The sequence below is a fragment of the Melanerpes formicivorus genome, unplaced genomic scaffold (assembly GCF_026170545.1).
Source record: "Melanerpes formicivorus ecotype bairdi unplaced genomic scaffold, bMelFor1.0.p_v2 SCAF_376, whole genome shotgun sequence".
Classification (NCBI taxonomy): domain Eukaryota; kingdom Metazoa; phylum Chordata; class Aves; order Piciformes; family Picidae; genus Melanerpes; species Melanerpes formicivorus.
Window position 1 is genome coordinate 132,487 of NW_027142728.1, and position 20,612 is coordinate 153,098.

A 20,612-nucleotide genomic window follows, 5' to 3' on the forward strand; every position below is an offset into this window, starting at 1 on the left:
GGCACACCAGCTTGCAGCCCCCACCACAGAGCCACAGACTGGCTTGGGTGGGAAGGGACCTTCAAGATCAGCCAGTTCCAACCCCCCTGCCATGGGCAGGGACAGCTCCTCCCCACCCAGGTTGCTCAGGGCCTCATCCAGCCTGGCCCTGAGCACCTCCAGAGAGGGGACATGTGCTGGAAAACCTGTGGGGGACAGCTTCACAGACTGCATCAGGCTGGAAGGGACCCTCAAAGGTCGTCTTGTCTGACCCCCCCTGCAGCCAGCTGGAGCAGGCTGCCCAGGGAGGGCCACAGCAAGCCTGACCTCGAGTGCCCCCAGGGAGGGGCAGCCAGCTCTGGGGTGACCTCTCCTTGGAGCCAGCCTTGGCTGGGGTGGGGTTTGGAGACCACCCAGACCTGCTGGGCCAAAGCATGGGGTGGGGGAAGAGAGAAAGAGAGAGAGAGGGGGAGGGAGGGAGGGAGATGTGTGCCGGGCGAGCCGCGGGGCAGAGCCTTCAGCCTGCGCTCGGCCTCCCCGCAGCCGCCAGCCGCAGCGGCATGGGCACGCCGGTGCCCGCGCCCCCACCCCCCTCCGCCAGCAGCACCCCGGCGGGGCAGCCCACGGCCATCACTCGCCTGCACATGCAGCTGCACCTCCACGACCTGCAGCAGAACGCCAGCGACCTCCGCAACCAGCTGCAGCAGCTCAAGAAGCTCCAGGTGGGTGCCGGGCGATGGGACCCCCCCAGACCCTCCCCGGGGGATGCCGGCCCCCCACAAACAGCAGAACCCTCCCTGCACAGCATGCCAGCCTGGTGAGGGCTGGAGGGCACCTCTGGTGCTCAGCCAGACCGACCCCAGCCTGCCCCCCCCAGCAGCTTGCCCAGCAGCACCGTGCCCAGGGGGGAGGTTGGAAGCTCTCCACAACCTCTCTGGGCAGCCTGCTCCAGGCCTCCAGCAGCCTCACCCCAAACAGCTTTCTCCTCCTGCTCAGATGGAAGCTCCTGGGTGCCAGTTTGTGCCCCTTTGTTGCCCCTTGCCCTGTCCCTGGGCAGCACTGAGCAGAGCCTGGCCCCAGCCCCTTGCCCCCCAGGCTCCACTCTGTGCCTCTTGCCCTGTCCCTGGGCAGCACTGAGCAGAGCCTGGCCCCAGCCTCCTGCCCCCCAGGCTCCAGTCTGTGCCCCTTGCCCTGCCCCTGGGCACCACTGAGTAGAGCCTGCCCCCAGCCCCTTGCCCCCCAGGCTCCACTCTGTGCCCCTTGCCCTTTCCCTGGGCAGCACTGAGCAGAGTCTGGCCCCAGCCTCTTGCCCCCCAGGCTCCACTCTGTGCCCCTTGCCCTGTCCCTGGGCACCACTGAGCAGAGCCTGGCCCCAGCCCCTTGCCCCCCAGGCTCCACTCTGTGCCCCTTGCCTTGTCCCTGGGCAGCACTGAGCAGAGTCTGGCCCCAGCCCCTTGCCCCCCAGGCTCCAGTCTGTGCCCCTTGCCCTGTCCCTGGGCAGCACTGAGCAGAGCCTGGCCCCAGCCTCCTGCCCCCCAGGCTCCACTCTGTGCCCCTTGCCCTGTCCCTGGGCAGCACTGAGCAGAGTCTGGCCCCAGCCTCTTGGCCCCCAGCCTTTAGCTCTTGCTGAGCATCGCTCAGCTCCCCCTCTGGGGCTGCTCTGCTCCTTTGCTCCTCACAGAGCTACTCCAAGCCCCTCAGCCTCTCTGTAGCCTCTGCAGGACTCCCCCCAGCACTTCTCTGCCTCTCTTGAGCTGGGGGAGCCCAGAACTGGCCCCAGAGCCCTCCAGCTGTGGGTCGAGCGGCGCCGGGGCAGACCCTGCCGCCCGCACTTCTCTTGATGCGCTCAGTCTGTCCCTAGCTGACCCCCAGGCCACCCGTGGGGGATCCTTCTCCGTGCTGGGGTGGATCCTGCTTGGCCTGAAGGGCTCTTTCCCTCCTGCCCCCAGCTGCAGAACCAGGAGACGGTGAGGTCCATGCTGCGGCGGACGGAGACGGAGCTGAGCGTGAGGGTGACGGACACCATGCGCAAGCAGGAGGATCCCCTGCAGCGCCAGCGCAGCCTGGTGGAGGAGGAGAGGCTCAGATACCTCAACGAGGAGGAGCTCATCACCCAGCAGCTCAAGTGAGCCCCCCGGGGGGAAAGGAGGGGTGCAGCCATCAGGGTCCTGTCTGCAGGCTGGGCCACAGCCTCCCACCGGGGGTCAAGCTCTGCAGGGCGCTCGGCTGCATGGAGCAGGAGGGTGGAAGGGACCTCTGGAGGGCACTGAGGCCATGCTTGAATGCTTAGCTAGCACAAAGAGGGTCTCCAGGCCTGCTGTCTGCTCTGCTGCTGCATGGGGAGCTGCCAGGCAGCTCAGCACCCCTGGGGGTGCAGCTGGGTCCTTGCAGGCTGGGCCAGATCCTCCCCAGAGGTCAAGCAACAGCTCTGCAGGGTGCTCAGCCACACAGCAGCAGGAGGGCAGGGGCTGGAATCACAGAGCTGTCAGGGCTCAAGGCTCAGCCAGTTCCAACCCCCCTGCCACGGGCAGGGACACCTCACACCACAGCAGGTCGCTCACAGCCACCTCCAGCCTGGCTGCAAACACCTCCAGGCAGGAGGCTTCCACCACCTCCCTGGGCAGCCTGTGCCAGGCTCTCACCACCCTCCTGGGGAGCAACTTCTTCACATCCAATCTGAATCTCCCCACTGCTAGTTCTGCTCCATTCCCCCCTCTCCTATCACTCCCTGTCACCCTCAGAAGTCCCTCCCCAGGGGAGCAATGGAAGGGGCCTCTGGAGATCACTGAGTCCATCCTTGGTTGCTTATCCAGCACATGGAGGGGCTCCAGACCTGCTGTCTGCTCTGCTGCTGCCTGGGCACCTGCCAGGCTGGTGAGCCTGGGGTTGTGCAGCATGGTGGAGCAGCAGTGTCACCCCCTCCTTGCCCTCCCTGCTCTCCCCCTCCTTGCCCTCCCTGCTCTCCCCCTCCTTGCCCTCTCTGCTCACTCCCTCCTTGCCCTCTCTGCTCTCCCCCTCCTTGCCCTCTCTGCTCTCCCCCTCCTTGCCCTCTCTGCTCTCCCCCTCCTTGCCCTCTCTGCTCACTCCCTCCTTGCCCTCTCTGCTCACTCCCTCCTTGCCCTCTCTGCTCACTCCCTCCTTGCCCTCTCTGCTCTCCCCCTCCTTGCCCTCTCTGCTCTCCCCCTCCTTGCCCTCTCTGCTCACCCCCTCCTTGCCCTCTCTGCTCACCCCCTCCTTGCCCTCTCTGCTCACCCCCTCCTTGCCCTCTCTGCTCACCCCCTCCTTGCCCTCTCTGCTCACAGTGACCTGGAGAAGTCAGTGGAGAAGATCCAGAAGGATTTGACCCACAACCATCGGCTGATCCCTGTGCAGGAGCTGGAGGAGAAGGCAGTGGTGCTCAAGCAGCTGGGGGAGACACTGACAGACCTCAAGGGTGAGGAGAGGGCTGGGGCCAGGGCTGGGCAGCAAGCAGAGCCTGCCTGCACCTTCCTGCCCCATCCCTACCATTGCAACCTGCCTTTGGGGTGTTTGGAGCTGCAGGTGTGGTTGTGCACCCCCAGGGCAGCTTCTGCTGGTGCCCACTGGCACAGAATCAGACCTGATGGGCTGGGAGGGGCTTTAAAGGGTCTTGCAGATCCAACCCCTCCTTGCCATGGGGCAGGGACAGACCAAGTTGCTCAAGGCCTTGACCAGCCTGGCTTTAGGGCAGGGCTGGGAGCAGCTCTGTTGTCCTTTCCATGAAGCTGGGCTGGTGGGGAGCAGCTGGGAGGGGGAGCAGAGGGCTGGGCAGGGACCTGCCACCAACTTCCAAGGGTCCTGGGTCCCAAGCCCCCACATCCAGGACGGCGTTTGCTGCCCATGGGTGTGGAGGGGGCACCTTCAGGAGCTGAGATGGGTGCCTGCAGCTGGCTGGAGGAGGGGTGATGAGGCACAGGGAGCTGGGGGAGCATCAGCCCAGGCTGCCCAGGGTTCATCCTGCTCCCTCTGGCAGGCTGCCCTCGCCACGGGGCAGGGTGGGCTTAGCCTGCGTGGGGCTGCCCTGGCACTGCCAGCTGGGCCCCCCAAGCGTGGTGACCCCCTCCACTCTGCCTCCCCAGCCCAGTTCCCCAGCCTGCAGAGCAAGATGAGAGTGGTGCTGAGGGTGGAGGTGGAAGCTGTCAAGTTCCTCAAGGAGGAGCCCAACCGCCTGGACGGGCTCCTGAAGCGCTGCAAGACAGTGACGGACACCCTGGCCCAGATCCGCAGGTGAGCACCGATCCAGCCTGCCCAGCACCCCCCTGCCCCCCGCCTGTCTGCTGCTGGCAAGGGCTGAGCCCCCACCTCACAGCTTCCCAGCGTAGGGGGAGGCTGGAAGGGACCTCTGGAGCTCCCCCAGTCCAACCCTCCCTGCCCCCCAGCAGGGCAGCCCCAGCACAATGCTCAGCAGCACAGTGCCCAGGGGGGGTTGGGAGCTCTGCACAACCTCCCTGGGCAGCCTGCTCCAGGCCTCCAGCAGCCTCACACCAAACAGCTTTCTGCTCCTGCTCAGATGGAGCCTCCTGGGCTCCACTTGGTGCCTCTTGCCCTGTCCCTGGGCACCACTGAGCCTGGCCCCAGCCTCTTGTCCCCCAGCCTTTAGCTCTTGCTGAGCATTGCTCAGCTCCCCTCTGGGGCTGCTCTGCTCCAGGCTCTCAGCCTTTGCTCCTCACACTGCTGCTCCAGGCCCCTCAGCACCTCTGGGACTCTCTCCAGCAGTTCTCTGTCTCTCTTGAACTGGGGGAGCCCAGAACTGGCCCCAGCCCTCCAGCTGTGGCCTCAGCAGGGCAGAGGAGAGTCAGAGGAGAACCTCCCTTGGCCTGCTGGCCACACTCTTCACCGTGCAGCCCAGGAGACCCTTGGCTCCAAGGGCATCTTGCTGGCTGGTGGTGAACCTGCTGGCCACCAGCACCCCCAGGTCCTTCTCCACAGAGCTGCTTCCCAGCCCTCACCTGCACTGGTGCAGGAGATTCTTCCTCCCCAGGAGCAGGACCCTCCACTTCTCCTTGAACTTCATGAGGTTCCTCTCCACCTGAGAAAGGCTCTGGGTCCTCCCCAGTGTGTCCAGGGGAACCTCTCATTCTAGACTGGTGTCTCCTTGGGAGGAGCCTGGTCCTGTCTCCAGGCAGCAGCACCACAGCCCTTAGCCTGGCCACAAACCTCCTGGAAAACCTTCTGCTGGAGAGAAATCCTCCTGCAGCTGTGCTGGCAGTGGCAGGCCAGGGCTGTGCAGGGCTGCTGAGCCCACCTGCCTCTTCCCATTACCCATCCCAGCCAGGATGGGACACAGCTCCAGTGCTGGGCTTGCCTCAGGCTCCTCTCTAGCCTGGTTTTCTGTGGAGATGAGCTTGTGTGATCATGCTGGGCATGAATCTCTCTGCCTGTCACTCCCCAAGCCTCAGAACTGCTGACTCCAGAGGGCAGTTCCAGCCACTTCTGATCCACAGATCCAATTTCCTACCCACTTCATGCAAATGGACAGCCAGGTGGAGGAGCTCCCTCCTGTGCTCCAACCCCAGCTCCCTCCTGTGCTCCAACCCCAGCTCCCTCCTGTGCTCCAACCCCTTCCCCATCAGCTCCAGCCTCAGCTCCCTCCTGTGCTCCAACCCCTTCCCCATCAGCTCCAGCCTCAACTCCCTCCTGTGCTCCAACCCCTTCCCCATCAGCTCCAGCCTCAGCTCCCTCCTGTGCTCCAACCCCTTCCCCATCAGCTCCAGCCTCAGCTCCCTCCTGTGCTCCAACTCCTTCCCCATCAGCTCCAGCCTCAGCTCCCTCCTGTGCTCCAACCCCTTCCCCATCAGCTCCAGCCTCAACTCCCTCCTGTGCTCCAACCCCTTCCCCATCAGCTGCAGCCTCAGCTCCCTCCTGTGCTCAAGCTCCTGCTGCATCAGCTCCAGCCTCAGCTCCTTCCTGTGCTCCAGCTCCTCCTGCATCTGCTCCAGCCTCAGCTCCCTCCTGTGCTCCAAACCCTTCCCCATCAGCTCCAGCCTCAGCTCCCTCCTGTGCTCCAACCCCTTCCCCATCTGCTCCAGCCTCAGCTCCCTCCTGTGCTCCAACCCCTTCCCCTTCAGCTCCAGCCTCAGCTCCCTCCTGTGCTCCAACCCCTTCCCCATCAGCTCCAGCCTCAGCTCCCTCCTGTGCTCCAGCTCCTGCTGCATCAGCTCCAGCTTCAGCTCCCTCCTGTGCTCCAACTCCTTCCCCATCAGCTCCAGCCTCAGCTCCCTCCTGTGCTCCAACCCCTTCCCCATCAGCTCCAGCCTCAGCTCCCTCCTGTGCTCCAACCCCTTCCCCATCAGCTCCAGCCTCAGCTCCCTCCTGTGCTCCAACCCCAGCTCCCTCCTGTGCTCCAACCCCTTCCCCATCAGCTCCAGCCTCAGCTCCCTCCTGTGCTCCAACCCCAGCTCCCTCCTGTGCTCCAACCCCTTCCCCATCAGCTCCAGCCTCAGCTCCCTCCTGTGCTCCAACCCCTTCCCCATCAGCTCCAGCCTCAGCTCCTTCCTGTGCTCCAACTCCTCCTGCATCTGCTCCAGCCTCAACTCTTTTTCTGTGCTCCAATCCCTTCCACCAGCTCCAACCCTTCCCACCAGCTCCAACCCTTCCCACCATCTCCAGCCCCTTCCTGGCCATCAGAGAAGCCACCCCCCTGCCCCCCCAGCCCATGAGCCCTGTACTGCAGAGCTGCAGACCATCAGGGGGGCTTTGGTGGAGCAGCTTGGAGGAGCTGTGCTCCCCTCCCCCCCCCAGCCAACCCCTTCACTCTGTCCCTTCCAGGCAAGTGGATGAGGGGGTGTGGACCTCCCCCAGCAACCTCAGCCAGTCCCCTAAGAAGGTGGCTCCCGAGACAGACTTCAGCAAGGGGCTGGATCTGGAGATGCCAACCAGCCCCCCAGTGAACCTCCACCACCTGGCAGCCGTGACTGAGACCCTGGGCATGCCCAGCTTTGGCCACAGCCCCCCCCAGAGCCAGGCCCACCCCTCCAAGAGCAATAACCCTTCCCGAGCTCCAGAGATGGTTCCTGCCAAGACCCAGACGGGCCCAGAGACCCCCAGCAAGAAGAGTGCAGACAAAGCTGTGTCTGTGGAGGTGAGAACCTGGCACCAGGGCTGCAGCTGGAGGGGTGGGGGGGACTCTTCTAGAAGGTCTATCCCTAGGCCTCCCAGCTGAAACTGGCAACAAGAAGTGGGTCCATCCTTCTCCTCCTCCTCCTCCTTGCCCCCCAGACAACCCCAGCCTTAGGGAGCACCCTTGAGGAGAAACCTCAGAGCTTGGGAGCAGCCCCAGCCTTTGGGAGCACCCCCAGGCACCCCCAAGCTTGAGGAGCACCTCACACCTTGAGGAACACCTCAGACCTTGGGAGCACCCCCAGGCACCCCCAACGTTGAGGAGTACCTCAGACCTTGAGGAACACCTCAGACCTTGAGGAGCACCTCAGACCTTGAGGAGCATCTCAGACCCTTGGAGCATCCCCCAAGCAATCACAGCCTTAGGGAGCACCTCACACCTTGAGGAGCACCTCAGACCTTGGGAGCACCCTCAGCCTTGGAAGCATCCCCCAAGCAACCACAGCCTTAGGGAGCACCTCACACCTTGAGGAGCATCTCAGACCTTGGGAGCACCTCAGACCCTGAGGAGCATCTCAGACCTTGGGAGCACCCCCAGGCACCCCTAACCTTGAGGAGCACCTCAGACCTTGGGAGCACCCCCAGGCACCCCCTACCTTGAGGAGCACCTCAGACCTTGGGAGCACCTCAGACCCTGAGGAGCATCTCAGACCTTGGGAGCACCCCCAGGCACCCCTAACCTTGAGGAGCACCTCAGACCTTGGGAGCAGCCCCAGCCTTGGGAGCTCTCCCAGCTGCCCTCCGAGCCATGTGCAGGTTGGGGCTGTCCTGGCCCCCCCTGCCCCCTCCCAGGCTCAGCAGCAGGTTGAGGGGGGGTGGGGGCTGTGGCAGCAGGGCTGTGGGTCACATCCTGCCTGCAAGGGCAGGAGGAGGTGGCCTGGGGATGGGATGGGAGCTGCTGTGCCACCCCCCAGGCTGCTGAGCGGGACTGGGAGGAGAAGAGGGCAGCGCTGACCCAGTACAGCGCCAAGGACATCAACAGGCTCCTGGAGGAGACCCAGGCTGAGCTGATGAAGGCCATCCCCGACCTGGAGTTCGCTGCCAAGCACAAGCAGACCCCAGGCAGCAGCAGCTCTGCCTCCACACCCGAGCACAAAGCCTCCAAGCCGCAGCATGGAGCCAAAGCTGGGGGCAAAGGGGACCCCAACGGCCGCCGGGGCTCAGGTAGGGGGTGGGGAGGGCAGGAGGCCATGGCCTCAAGGCTCACCAGGGGAGGGTTAGGTTGGCCATGGGGCACAAGTTGTGTCCTCCAAGGGTGGACAGGCGCTGGCACAGGCTGCCCAGGGAGGTGGTGGAGTCCCCAGCCCTGGAGGTGGTCGGGAAACCTGTGGGCATGGCACTTGGGGGCCGGGGTTTGGGGGGGGCCAGGGTGGGGTTGGGCTGAGGGCTGGCCTGGGAGAGCTTCTCCAGCCCTTTGTGGCTGCATGAGGTCCTCCTCCAGAGCCTGGAGCAGGCTGCATGAGGTCCTCCTCCAGACCCTGGAGCAGGCTGCGTGAGGTCCTCCCTCCAGAGCCTGGAGCAGGCTGCGTGAGGTCCTCCTCCAGAGCCTGGAGCAGGCTGCATGAGGTCCTCCTCCAGAGCCTGGAGCAGGCTGCATGAGGTCCTCCTGCAGATCCTGGAGCAGGCTGCGTGAGGTCCTCCTCCAGAGCCTGGAGCAGGCTGCATGAGGTCCTCCTCCAGACCCTGGAGCAGGCTGCATGAGGTCCTCTCCTGCAGATCCTGGAGCAGGCTGCATGAGGTCCTCCTCCAGAGCCTGGAGCAGGCTGCGTGAGGTCCTCCTCCAGAGCCTGGAGCAGGCTGCCCAGGGAGCTGGCTGAGGCTCCAGCCCCGGAGGTGCTGCTCCGGCGGAGGATGTCCCTCTGGCTGCAGGGGGGAGCTCGGGCTTTGGGTGGTGCCTTCCACCCTCCCGCGGAGCCGAGGGCCGCCAGGCCACCCCCCACTCTCCTTGGGGAGCTCGGTGCCCGGGGCGGGGGGGGTGGGAGGAGGCAGCAGGAGACCCCCAGGTGCCGGATGAGAGGGGCAGGGACAGGTCTGGTGCCCTCACAGCATGGTTTGTGCCCAGACGAGCTGACGGTGCCGCGGTACCGGACCGAGAAGCCCTCCAAGTCCCGCCCCCGCCCCCCCCGCGCCGCAGCTTCCCCTCCTCCCACGGGCTGGACCACCACCCGCAGCGGGGAGGTCATCGTCCACCAGCAAGAAGGAGCCTGGCTTCATGAAGTAGGGCCCCAGGCTGGCCAGCACCCCTCGAGCCCCTCAGCACCTTCCTCCCCCTCCTCCCCCTCCTCCTACACCTCTCCCTCCCCTACCCCCTCCTCCCTATCCTCCCCTTCCTTCCTCCCCTTCCTTCCTCCCCTTCCTCCCTCCCTTTCCTCCCTCCCTTTCCTCCCCTTTCCTCCCCTTTCCTCCCCTTTCCTCCCCTTTCCTCCCCTTTCCTCCCCTTTCCTCCCCTTTCCTCCCCTTTCCTCCCCTTTCCTCCCCTTTCCTCCCCTTTCCTCCCCTTTCCTCCCCTTTCCTCCTTTCCTCCCCTTTCCTCCCCTTTCCTCCCCTTTCCTCCCCTTCCCTCCCCTTCCCTCCCTTCCCTTCCTTTCCCTTCCCTTCCCTTCCCTTCCTCCCCTTCCCTTCCCTTCCTCCCCTTCCCTTCCCTTCCCTCCCCTTCCCTCCCCTTCCCTCCCCTTCCCTCCCCTTCCCTCCCCTTCCCTCCCCTTCCCTCCCCTTCCCTCCCCTTCCCTTCCCCTCCCCTTCCCTCCCCTTCCCTCCCCTTCCTCCCCTTCCTCCCCTTCCTCCCCTTCCTCCCCTTCCTCCCCTTCCTCCCCTTCCCTCCCCTTCCCTCCCCTTCCCTCCCCTTCCCTCCCCTTCCCTTCCCTTCCTCCCCTTCCCTTCCCTTCCTTCCTCCCCTTCCCTTCCCTCCCTTCCCTTCCCTCCCCTTCCCTTCCCTCCCCTTCCTCCCCTTCCTCCCTTCTTCCCTCCCTTCTTCCCTCCCTTCTTCCCTCCCTTCTTCCCTCCCTTCTTCCCTCGCCCCCTCCCTCCCCTCCCCTCCCCTCCCCTCCCCTCCCCTCCCCTCCCCTCCCCTCTCCTCCCCTCTCCCCTCCCCTCCCCTCCCCTCCCCTCCCCTCCCCTCCCTTCCCTTCCCTCCCCTTCCCTTCCCTCCCCTTCCTCCTCCTCCTCCCGCTGTGCCCTCCTTGCAGAAGGCCGAGTCGGAGGAGCTGGAGACCCAGAAGCCGCAGGTGAAGCTGAGGAGGACGGTGTCAGAGGTGGTGAGGCCAGCATCCACCCCTCCCATCATGGCCTCGGCCATCAAGGATGAGGATGATGAGGACAGGATCATCGCCGAGCTGGAGGTGAGCGCGGGAGGGGCTGCGCGGTGCCCCAGCCCACCCGCGCCAGGGGCCCTGCCCCGCCCTGCCCCGCCCTGCCCCGCCCTGCCCCGCCCTGCCTGCCCCACCCTGCCCTGCCCGCCCTGGCCTGCCCTGCCCCACCTGCCCTGCCTGCCCCGCCCTGCCCTGCCCCGGCAGCTCCGCAAGGGCAGCTCTGGGGAACAGCTGTGAGCCCCAGGAACACCTTGGGGTGAGGGCTGGGGAGCATCTCCCACTGCCTGGCACTGCTGTGGGACCAGGGAACACCTTGGGATGAGGGCTGGGGAGCATCTCCCACTGCCTGGCACAGCTGTGGGCTCAGGGAACACCTTGGGATGAGGGCTGGGGAGCATCTCCCACTGCCTGGCACAGCTGTGGGCTCAGGGAACACCTTGGGATGAGGGCTGGGGAGCATCTCCCACTGCCTGGCACAGCTGTGGGGACCAGGGAACACCTTGGGATGAGGGCTGGGGAGCATCTCCCACTGCCTGGCACAGCTGTGGGACCAGGGAACACCTTGGGATGAGGGCTGGGGAGCATCTCCCACTGCCTGGCACAGCTGTGGGATCAGGGAACACCTTGGGGTCAGCTCTGGGGAGCATCTCCCACTGCCTGGCACAGCTGTGGGATCAGGGAACACCTTGGGGTCAGCTCTGGGGAGCATCTCCCACTGCTTGGCACAGCTGTGGGACCAGGGAACACCTTGGGATGAGGGCTGGGGAGCATCTCCCACTGCCTGGCACAGCTGTGGGCTTCCTCCTCCTTTCTGGCTGCCAGCAGGAGGGTGGTGAGACACTGGCACAGGTTGCCCCCTCCCTGGAGATACTCAAGGCCAGGCTGGATGAGCCTTGAGCACCATGGGCTGGTGGGAGCTGTCCCTGCCCATGGCAGGGGGGTTGGCACTGGGTGATCTTGAAGGTCCCTTCCCACCCAGCCCATTCCATGCCTCCATGGAAGCCATGCCAGGATGCCAGACCCTGCCAGATCCCTCACTGGGTGCTGGGTGCCTGGTCCCCCATCTCCCCTCAGCACCTTGGGCCACATCTGTTTGGGTTTTTAAACACCTCACAGCTGGAGCTTCATTGGGTACCCTGCAGGCATCCCACCCAAGGTGCCATCCTCAGGCTCTGGCCTCCCCCAGGCTGGCAGTGCCCCGTGTCTGTGGTGGTCAGGATGCCCCAGTGGGTCGTGGTTGGCTTTGCCCCAGGCAGGCAGCGGGTCTCTGGTGCTGCTGCTGGCAGCAGAGGACACTTTGGCACCTCCTTGGCTGAGGAGGGCAGAAAGGAGCAAGAAATCCTTGCCCCTGGGGGCTGGTGAGCCGCTGGCACAGGCTGCCCAGGGAGGCTGGGCAAGGCCAGGCTGGATGAAGCCTTGGGCAAGCTGGGGCTGCTGCCAGCTGTCCCAGGCCAGGGGCTTGGAACTGGGTTGGGATCTCCGAGCTCCCTTCCAGCCCAAGGCGCTCCGTGCCAGGGCCTGGCACGACCCTGGTGCCCATCCCTGCGGCAGGAGGGTTCTCCTCTGCAGGCCTCCCCCCTCCAACCCCCCGTCTTTGACTCCCCAGGTGTTTCAGAGGAGCTCTGCCTCCCCTTTCCTCCTCCCCAGGCCCCCTCAGGAGCGGCTGGCAGCTGCCATCTCCCCTGGGCACGCAGCTGCCGCCCAAGGATGGAAGGTAACCGCTGGCCCCAGCCACCTCTCCTCCTGCTGCCCAGCTGCACTTCAGCCACCTTCCTCTCCTGCCTCTCCTGTTTCCGGGGTTTTCAGCTCACTTCTGCTGCTTCCTGTCTCTGATTTAACCAACTAATGGCTTCTCTCCACCCCCCCACCCCCCCTCTCGCTCACCGCCCGCGGCGGGCACCCCCTTGGCACGCCCCTGGCACCCCCTTGGCACGCCACAGGACCCAGCACTAACCCAGCTAACAGCAGCTCAGGGGCTGCTGCAGCAGCACCCCCTCAGGGGCAGATCCTGCACTCCCCCCCCAGCGTGGGTGGGAGGCAGGAAGGGGCTCAGCCCCGCAGCTCCCCGGGCAGGGCACCGCCGCTGGGTGCCCAGGGAGGGCATTGCTGGGGGGGAGGTTGGGGGTGGGTGCTGCATGCCATGCCCTGCCCCACGTGCATGAGGTGGGGTGGAAGGGCATGGTGAAGGGGCTGCACCAGAGTGCAGTGGCTGCTTGGGGTCTGGTGAGGTTCGGTTCCATCACCCCTCTCAGCTTCTGGGCTGCTGCTCCTTGGCGGTGGCTGAACCCCTGGCATCAGCTCTGCTGGGCATGGGCACTGCTCTGGCACCAGTGCTGTGCCAGTTGATGCCAGCATGGGACAGATCCAAGCTGGGCTTGGGGCAGGTGGGTTTCCAAAGGGGCAGCAGCACCAACTTGATGTTCTCCTGCAAGCTCCAAGCAAGTTACTGCCCAAAGCTCCAGCCCAGGGGCACCAGGGCTGGGCAGGGGGGAGCTGAGCTGAGCATCTCCTTCCTGGCCCAACACCTCCCAGCAGCCCAGCATGGCCTGGGGGTTGGAAGGGACCTCTGGAGCTCATCCAATACAACCCTCCCTGCCCCCCAGCAGGGCACCCCCAGCAGCTTGCCCTGGGGCACAATGCCCAGGGAGGGTTGGAAGCTCTCCACAACCTCTCTGGGCAGCCTGCTCCAGGCCTCCAGCAGCCTCACACCAAACAGCTTTCTGCTCCAGCTCAGGTGGAGCCTCCTGGGCTCCACTTGGTGCCTCTTGTGCTGTCCCTGGGCAGCACTGAGCAGGGTCTGGCCCCAGCCTCTTGCCCCCCAGCCTTTAGCTCTTGCTGGGCATGCTCAGCTCCCCTCTGGGGCTGCTCCTCTCCAGGTCTAAGAAGCCCCAGGTCCCTCAGCCTTCCTTCACAGGACAGATCTTCTGCTTCCTTCATCATCTTCTTCCCCCTGCCAAACCTCTCTGCAGCGCCCGGAGGCGCCGGCGCGGGGGGACCCCAGGGGCGTGTGTGGACACCCAGCGCTCCCCAGCAGCTCCCAGTGCTCTGCCCTGCCTCTTAACCTCTCTGAATTCTCCACACAGGAGGCCGCTGGCCCTGGCAGCCCCCGCGGGCAGGGCTTTCTCCCTCCCCCAGATTGTCCTCACCCAGTGGGTGTCGGAGCCTCCCTCCCCCGAAGGCGAAGCGGAGCCGTGGCCGCACCCAGGCTGCTCGGAGCGCGGAGGAGCAAGGGGGGAGCTGCCCCCTGAGGGGGCAAGGAGCTGCCCTCTGTCCCCTGGCATCTCCCCAAAGCCTTCATCCACACCTGGCTACCCTCCAGCCTCAGCTCCACAGCCCCCAAACAGCCCAGCCTGGGGCTGTGCTCAGGCAGCAGCAGAAGCCTGGAGGTCCCCCCCAGCAGCCAGCAAGGTTCTGTCTCTCTCCAAGAAGAAAAGGAGGTGTCCCGTGGTGGCAGACACTGCTCTGAAAGAAGGCAGCAGCAAGACAGCTGCCCAGGGCTCCTTGGCTGCTTCCCAGAGGGAAGCCACAGCTCCTGGAGCTGGTGGGCTGAAGCTCCTCTCCACCAGCAGCACCTCCCAGCCGCCCAGGGCCGGGGACCCCCAAGGAGGAGCCAGGCAGAGCGTGGGGGAGGAGACTCTGCTGGGCTCTGCAGCCCAGGGCAGAAGGTGGACGTCTCACCAGCCTCAGCCACCCAGTGCCAAACCCTGGAGCTTCCCCAGGCAGGGATCCATCCCCAGGGAGGAGTGGACGGTCCCAGGCTGACCACCTGCAGGTGCAGGTCACTGCTTTCGCCGGCCCAAGCCCTGCTGCAGCACCCCCAGGCTGGGCCAGCGTGGCTCTGGCTGCTGAGGGAGGTGGCCCAGAGGACATCAGGGCCGGGGGGAAGGTGCCAGGGGGGACCTGCAGAGGGGCCCCTCGGCCCTGCATGGCACCACGCAGCAAGGAGGTTTGTGAAGGCACCTACCAGAGGCTGGACAGCCTGGAGGAGACCATCCGTGAGCTGGAGATCACCATCAGCCAGATCAGCTCCCACCCCTCCCTGGAGCTGGTCTTCACCAAGGAGCTGCTGGGGCAAGCAGGGTCCAGTGAGAAGCCCCAGGACGGTCTGAGGGACCTCAAAGCACGGCAGCTGTGAGGATGGCACCGCCCTGGACCTCAGCCAGGCCAAAGAAGCTGCTGCCAAGAGTCCATCTCCAGGCAAGACCAAGCCACCTCTGCTGCCCAAGCCACAGCTGCCCCCCGCCACGCCCCAGGTTCATTTTCTCTTCTCCCTCTCGGTGTGCTCTGCCCTGGACTCACTCTGATGCCTCTCCTCCTCCACCTCTGCCTGCTCCCTCTCTGTGACTCTACCTCCAAGCAGAGCCAAGGTGGAAAAACCTTGCAAGGGGGTTTGGGAGGCCCAGGCAAGCAGGAGCCAGGCTGCAGGGCAGCTGCTGTGCCATCTGCCCCTCAGTGGTGCTGGTGCCACTGGGTGCCCATCCCTTCTTGGGCATCACACTGACTTAGACCTTGGTGATCTGCTGTCTTCTGCTCTGGAAGGCTTTGGCAGACCCTGGCTGGCTGATATCTTCTGCCCTGGCAGGCTTTGGGCAGCCCCTAGCACAGCCAGGGTGCCCTGTGGGCACCTCCTTGGGGCCCTGCAGTGCCAGGTTTTGGTAGACGCTGGCTCTCTGGGTACCTCCTGCCCTGGCAGGCTTTGGGCAGACCTTAGCTCTCTGGGTACCTCCTTGCCCTGGCAGGCTTTGGCAGACCTTAGCTCTCTGGGTACCTCCTGCCCTGGCAGGCTTTGGCAGACCCTGGCTATGGGTACCTCCTGCCCTGGCAGGCTTTGGGCAGACCTTAGCTCTCTGGGTACCTCCTGCCCTGGCAGGCTTTGGGCAGACCTTAGCTCTCTGGGTACCTCCTGCCCTGGCAGGCTTTGGGCAGACCTTAGCTCTCTGGGTACCTCCTGCCCTGGCAGGCTTTGGGCAGACCTTAGCTCTCTGGGTACCTCCTGCCCTGGCAGGCTTTGGGCAGACCCTGGCTCTCTGGGTACCTCCTGCCCTGGCAGGCTTTGGGCAGACCCTGGCTCTCTGGGTACCTCCTGCCCTGGAAAGCTTTGGCAGACCTTAGCTCTCTGGGTACCTCCTGCCCTGGAAAGCTTTGGCAGACCCTGGCTCTCTGGGTACCTCCTGCCCTGGCAGGCTTTGGCAGACCTTAGCTCTCTGGGTACCTCCTGCCCTGGCAGGTTTTGGCAGACCTGGCTCTCTGGGTACCTGCTGCCCTGGAAAGCTTTGGCAGACCCTGGCTTTCTGGGTACCTCCTGCCCTGGGAAGCTTTGGCAGACCCTGGCTCTCTGGGTAGGCTTTGGGCAGCCCCTAAGCTGTCTGAGTATCTCCTGCCCTGGCAGGCTTTGGGCAGCCCCTAGCGCGGCCCAGGGTGCCCTGTGGGCAGCCCTGTGGGGCCCTGCAGTGCCAGGGCAGTGTGGGTGGGCACTGCTGCCCGCTCTCTGTATCTCCATCTGTGCTCAGCTGGCCAATAAAGTCCTCTCTGCACCCTCACTGCCGCCGGTTCCGCCTGCAGTCTGCTCCCTCCTGCCGTCGCCTCTCCTCCTTTCTCTCGGCCGTGCCACCCCCTGCCCTGGCAGGACTCTCCTCTCCTGCCCTTGGTCTCCCGGTGTTTGCCATGCCTGCCCCCCTCTCCCCCTGTCTGCGTGGCCCGGGTGGCTGTCGGTAAGTCCCGAGCCCGGGGAGGGCAGCGCGGCGCCGATCCCTTCCTCCTCCCCCGGCGCCGCGGCTCGCCGCGGGCAGGCTGACAGCGCAAAGGCTTTGGGGCAGCGGCTGGAGGCACCCGAGGGTGCCGCTGTGGTGTGGGTGGGGGTTCCACGGCCGGGTTTGAACCCCCACCCCCCCCCCCTCTCTCTGTGCCCACCCTCGTGTGCCCCTCAGAGCGGCGGAGTCTCCATCCCGGCCATGAAGGTGGTGAACCCAGCGGCCAGGCTGAAGCAGAGCCAGCAGCAGGGCAGCCCAGACAAGAGCAAGCACCTCAAGCAGAGGATGGAGTACGTGAGGATCCAGGGCCAGCAGCAGGTACTCCACCTCTAGCTCCGTCCTCACCACCCCTCCGGCCGGCAGGGGCCACCCCCACGGCCCTGCCCCCTCCCTCGCTGCCTCAACCCGCGGTGGGGATGAGGGGTGGGGGGGCACGGGGAGCCCCTGCCGAGTGCTGCTTGCTGGGGGGGGCTGGGTTCTCTTGCTCCACCTTGGATGAGCCCAGTGAGGCTGTTGGGGTGCAAGAGAGTCGGGGGGGAAGGGGGGGGTCTCATGCCCAGCCAGGCCTGGCACGGTGGTTTCCATAGCTGGCTGGTGGGGGCAGGGGCAGGGGCAGGGCTTGGTGCAGCCCCATTGCAAATGTGGTGGGAGGCTGGAGCTGGAAGTCGTTTTGCCCCCCCAGCCCTGAGTGCCAGCTCTGCTCTGGTGGGCAGGGCTGCCCCCACTTGTTGCTCTTCTTGCCCTGGGGGGGGACCCCAGGACCCCTTTGCAGAACGTTTTGGCCAGGCTGATGAGCGCTGCAGAGCTGCCTGCTTGGCACCGGGGCTCTGAGGGGCTTCCTGTAGGCAGGGTTGGGGCTTCCCAACCCGTCCCAGGGGGGTTTGGGGCTTCCCAACCCGTCCCAGGGGGGTTTGGGGGCTTCCCAACCCACCCCAGGGGGGTTTGGGGGCTTCCCAACCCACCCCAGGAGGTTTTGGAGGTCCAGAACCCTCCCTGCCCCACGCCCCCAGGGCCCCAGGAGCAGCTCTTCCTGGGGGGGTATCATGGGTAAGGTGATGGTCCCTCAGGGTGCCCAGCAGCATGGGGAAAGGGGTGGGGGGGCCACAGCAGCTGGAAGAGGAGAGCTTTGGGGTGGGCTGGGAGGGGGGGGGCTGGGTGGGTGGGGGTGGTGTGTGTCCCCTGGCCAGCACCCACCCCAGGGGCTGGGGCTCACTCCCCTCTCTTCCTGCTGGCAGCTCAGTGCTGGCAGTGGCTCTGCAGCTTGCCCAGACCACAGGCAAGGTGGGCCACAGCCAGTTTGCTGCACCATCCCCCCCCTCCCATCCCCCCATCCTCTCCTCCCCTCTCCTCCCCTCCCCTCCCAGCCCTCCCCCTCCCACTCCTGCCCTGCAATGGGCAGCAGCCCCCTCCCCCACCCCCTTCAAAGGGGATCCATCCCATGCTCTCCTCCCTTGCTCTGTCTCTCAATCCCCTTCCCTGGGCTTGGTGTCACCAAAACCACCCCCAGAATCAATCCACCTTTGCTCCCCCTGTTGGCTCCCTGAGCCCTGGGGGATAAACCAAAGGATGTTTGCCTGGAGCTGGCTTTGGGGCAGTTTCATGCAAGTTTGGTCAACTCTGCATGAACCAAAAGAGAGGCAGCTTCTGGCAGGGGGCTTCAGCCTCCCCTCCTCCCCCTCCTTGGCTGCTCTGCAGATGTTGTTTGTCCTGACCACAGCTGAGGTGGTCCCTGGGCAGTCAGCAGATGGCCCCTGGCAGGCTCTGGCAGAATGGTTGTGGTTGGAAGAGACCTCTCAGGCCATGGAGTCTAAGCCTTGACCCAGCCCTGCCCCAGGGCACCACCAAGCCCCCTGGCCCTCAGCACCACAGCTCCAGGGCTTTGAAACCCCCTCGAGGGATGGAGACTCCAGCACTGCCCCTGGGCAGCCTGGCCAGGCCTGGGCAACCCTTTGGGGGAGGGAAATCCTTCCTCATGGCCAACCCAAACCTGCCCTGGAGCAACCTGAGGCTGTTTCCTCTCCTACAAGGTCTCCCTCCCAGTGCCCCCCAGCACAGCCAGGTGCAGGTGGGGGTCTCACACCCCAGCAGAATCAGGGAGAGGTGAGGGGTCCCCCCTGATCCCCCCTCCCTTCCCTCCAGGGCTGCCCCCCAGGCTGAGGAGCGGAAGCAGCATCCCGAAGGCTCCTGCTGGGAGCTCAGAGGGGGCCAGGAAGCACCTCCTGACCCCAAGCACCCCAGGAAGGCCACCAGGTCCCCTTCCCTGGAAGCCACAGCCCAGCCTGGTCCCAGTGCCACCATCCTCCTCCTCACCCCCACCTTGGGGTCAGCCAGCCCCTGGCACCCACCTCTGCCCTCTCCAGGGTGGCTGGCCCAGGGCTTTGCTGTGGCATTTTTGTCCTCATTGCCCTCCCAGTGCAGGCTTTAGCTGTGCCCCCCCAGCAGCCCACCCCCACTGCTTGGGGGGGGGAGGGTGGGGCCTGGAGGAGCCCTCTGCCCATTCTGGGAGGGGGTTCTGAGCATCCTTCCCTGCTGGCTCCCCTCGGACCACCCTTGGGTCACCTCCTCACCGGCGGTGACCGCGGCAGCAGGGTGGGCACGGGGGGTGGGGGGGGGGTGTGTGTGAGGTGGAGACCTCACCTCTTGGAGGAGCCAGGGGGGGGCTGCCAGGGCTCTGCCCCTCTCAGCTGCCTGGCACCGTGCCCCTGGGCACCCTTACCACGCAGCCAAGTCTAACACTGCCCTCTTGTCCCCCCCCCCTCCCCTCCTCCCCCTCCCCTCCTTCCTCCACCTCTCTGTCCTCTCCCTCGCTGCCCACCCTCCTCTGTGCTGTGTCCCCTCTGTCCCACATGGCCATGTGTCCATCCTTGTGTGGCTCTCTTCCTCCGTCCGTCCTCCCTCCCTCCTCCGACGCCCTCCTCCGGCCCTCTCCTCCGCCCTCCGCTTCCTCCCTCCTTCCTTCCTCCCTCCTTCCTCCTCCCTCCCTCCTCCTCCCTCCTTCCTCCCTCCTTCCTCCCTCTTCCTCCCTCCCCCTCCTTCCTTCCTCCCTCCTTCCTTCCTCCCTCCTTCCTTCCTCCCTCCTTCCTTCCTCCCTCTTTCCTTCCTTCCTCCCTCTTTCCTTCCTTCCTCCTCCTTCCTTCCTCCTCCCTCCTCCCTCCTTCCTCCTCCCTCCTCCCTCCTCCCTCCTCCTTCCTTCCTCCTCCCTCCTCCTTCCTCCCTCCTCCCTCCTCCTTCCTCCCTCCTTCCTTCCTCCCTCCCTCCTTCCTTCCTCCCTCCTTCCTTCCTTCCTCCCTCCTCCTTCCTTCCTCTTCCTCCCTCCCTCCTTCCTTCCTCCCCTCCCTCCCTCCTTCCTCCCTCCTTCCTTCCTCCTCCCTCCTTCCTCCCTTCCCTCCTTCCTCCCTCCCTCCTTCCTCCCTCCTTCCTTCCTCCCTCCTTCCTTCCTCCCTCCTTCCTTCCTCCCTCCTTCCTTCCTCCCTCCTTCCTTCCTCCCTCCTTCCTTCCTCCCTCCTTCCTTCCTCCCTCCTTCCTTCCTCCCTCCTCCTTCCTCCCTCCTCCTTCCTTTTTCCTCCTCCTCCTCCCTCCTCCTACCTCCTCCTCCTTCTCCCTCCTCCCTTCCTCCCTCCTCCCTTCTTCCTCCTCCTTCCTTCCTCCTCCCTCCTTCCTCCTCCCTCCTTCCCTCCCTCCTCCTCTTGGGGTTGGCTCCTTCCCTGTGCCAGTAACTCGTGGGCCCAGCTCATCTTTGTGCTCTTGTTTGTGGTGGACCTTTTCCAGCTGCTTGACCTCAGACCTAACTCAGTGCTGCTGCTGCTGCTGCTGAACAAAGTCCTCTTTGGGTCTATGGTTGTTGGTTTGGTTCTTGTTTGGTTCCTTTGGTTGTTGGGCTTTTGGGTTTTGGTTTTTCCCTTTGGATGTTCTTTTTGGTTTGGTTTTTTTTTCTGTTTGCTTTTGGTTGGTTTCTTTCCCTTCTTCCCTTTGTTCTTTGGTCTTGTTTGGGTCTGTTTGGTTTGGTTTTGGTTTTGGTTTGGTTTGGTTTTTTTTATTGAAGGAACTGTTGGACTTTTTCCTCCCCTTTCCTCCTCCTCCTCCTCCTCCTTGAATCTTGCTTCTCTTTCTAGGCCGCTAGAGCATCCAAAGAGGCTCTGAGGCCTCCCCCACAGAAAAACCTGCATCTGGCAGAACCTCCATCCCAGTAATTGACTTCCTTTGGGGCAAGGAACTCCTCCATCTCATTCTGAGCCTCCTTGCCAGCTCCACCCAAGCCTTCCTCCTGCTCCTGGGGCCAGGCTCCTCTCTTCCTTCTGGCTCCTCCTCCTCCTCTTAAACCTGGGACTTGATCTTCTTGAGGCACCTGGAGGGATGTTTTGGTTTTGGTTTGGGTTCTTTTTTGCTTTTTTGGCCTTTATTTCTCTATTTTCTTCCTCTCTTGCCCCCCTTGTTCCCT

General features: G+C 64.8%; 1 protein-coding gene across 1 annotated transcript in view; it reads left to right on the top strand.

Moving 5' to 3' along the window:
• SRCIN1 (SRC kinase signaling inhibitor 1) overlaps positions 1-20,606 on the top strand; it is a 100,041-nt gene extending 79,435 nt beyond the window's left edge. The window contains 12 exon segments of the mRNA XM_068170403.1: positions 523-701; positions 1,929-2,104; positions 3,282-3,412; positions 4,077-4,224; positions 6,766-7,078; positions 8,031-8,280; positions 9,179-9,220; positions 9,223-9,272; positions 9,274-9,333; positions 10,302-10,454; positions 16,352-16,492; positions 20,287-20,606. Of these exon segments, the coding sequence (XP_068026504.1) occupies positions 523-701; positions 1,929-2,104; positions 3,282-3,412; positions 4,077-4,224; positions 6,766-7,078; positions 8,031-8,280; positions 9,179-9,220; positions 9,223-9,272; positions 9,274-9,333; positions 10,302-10,454; positions 16,352-16,492; positions 20,287-20,364 (1,721 nt within the window). The 3' untranslated portion in view covers positions 20,365-20,606.
• The last annotated feature ends 6 nt before the right edge of the window (positions 20,607-20,612 follow it).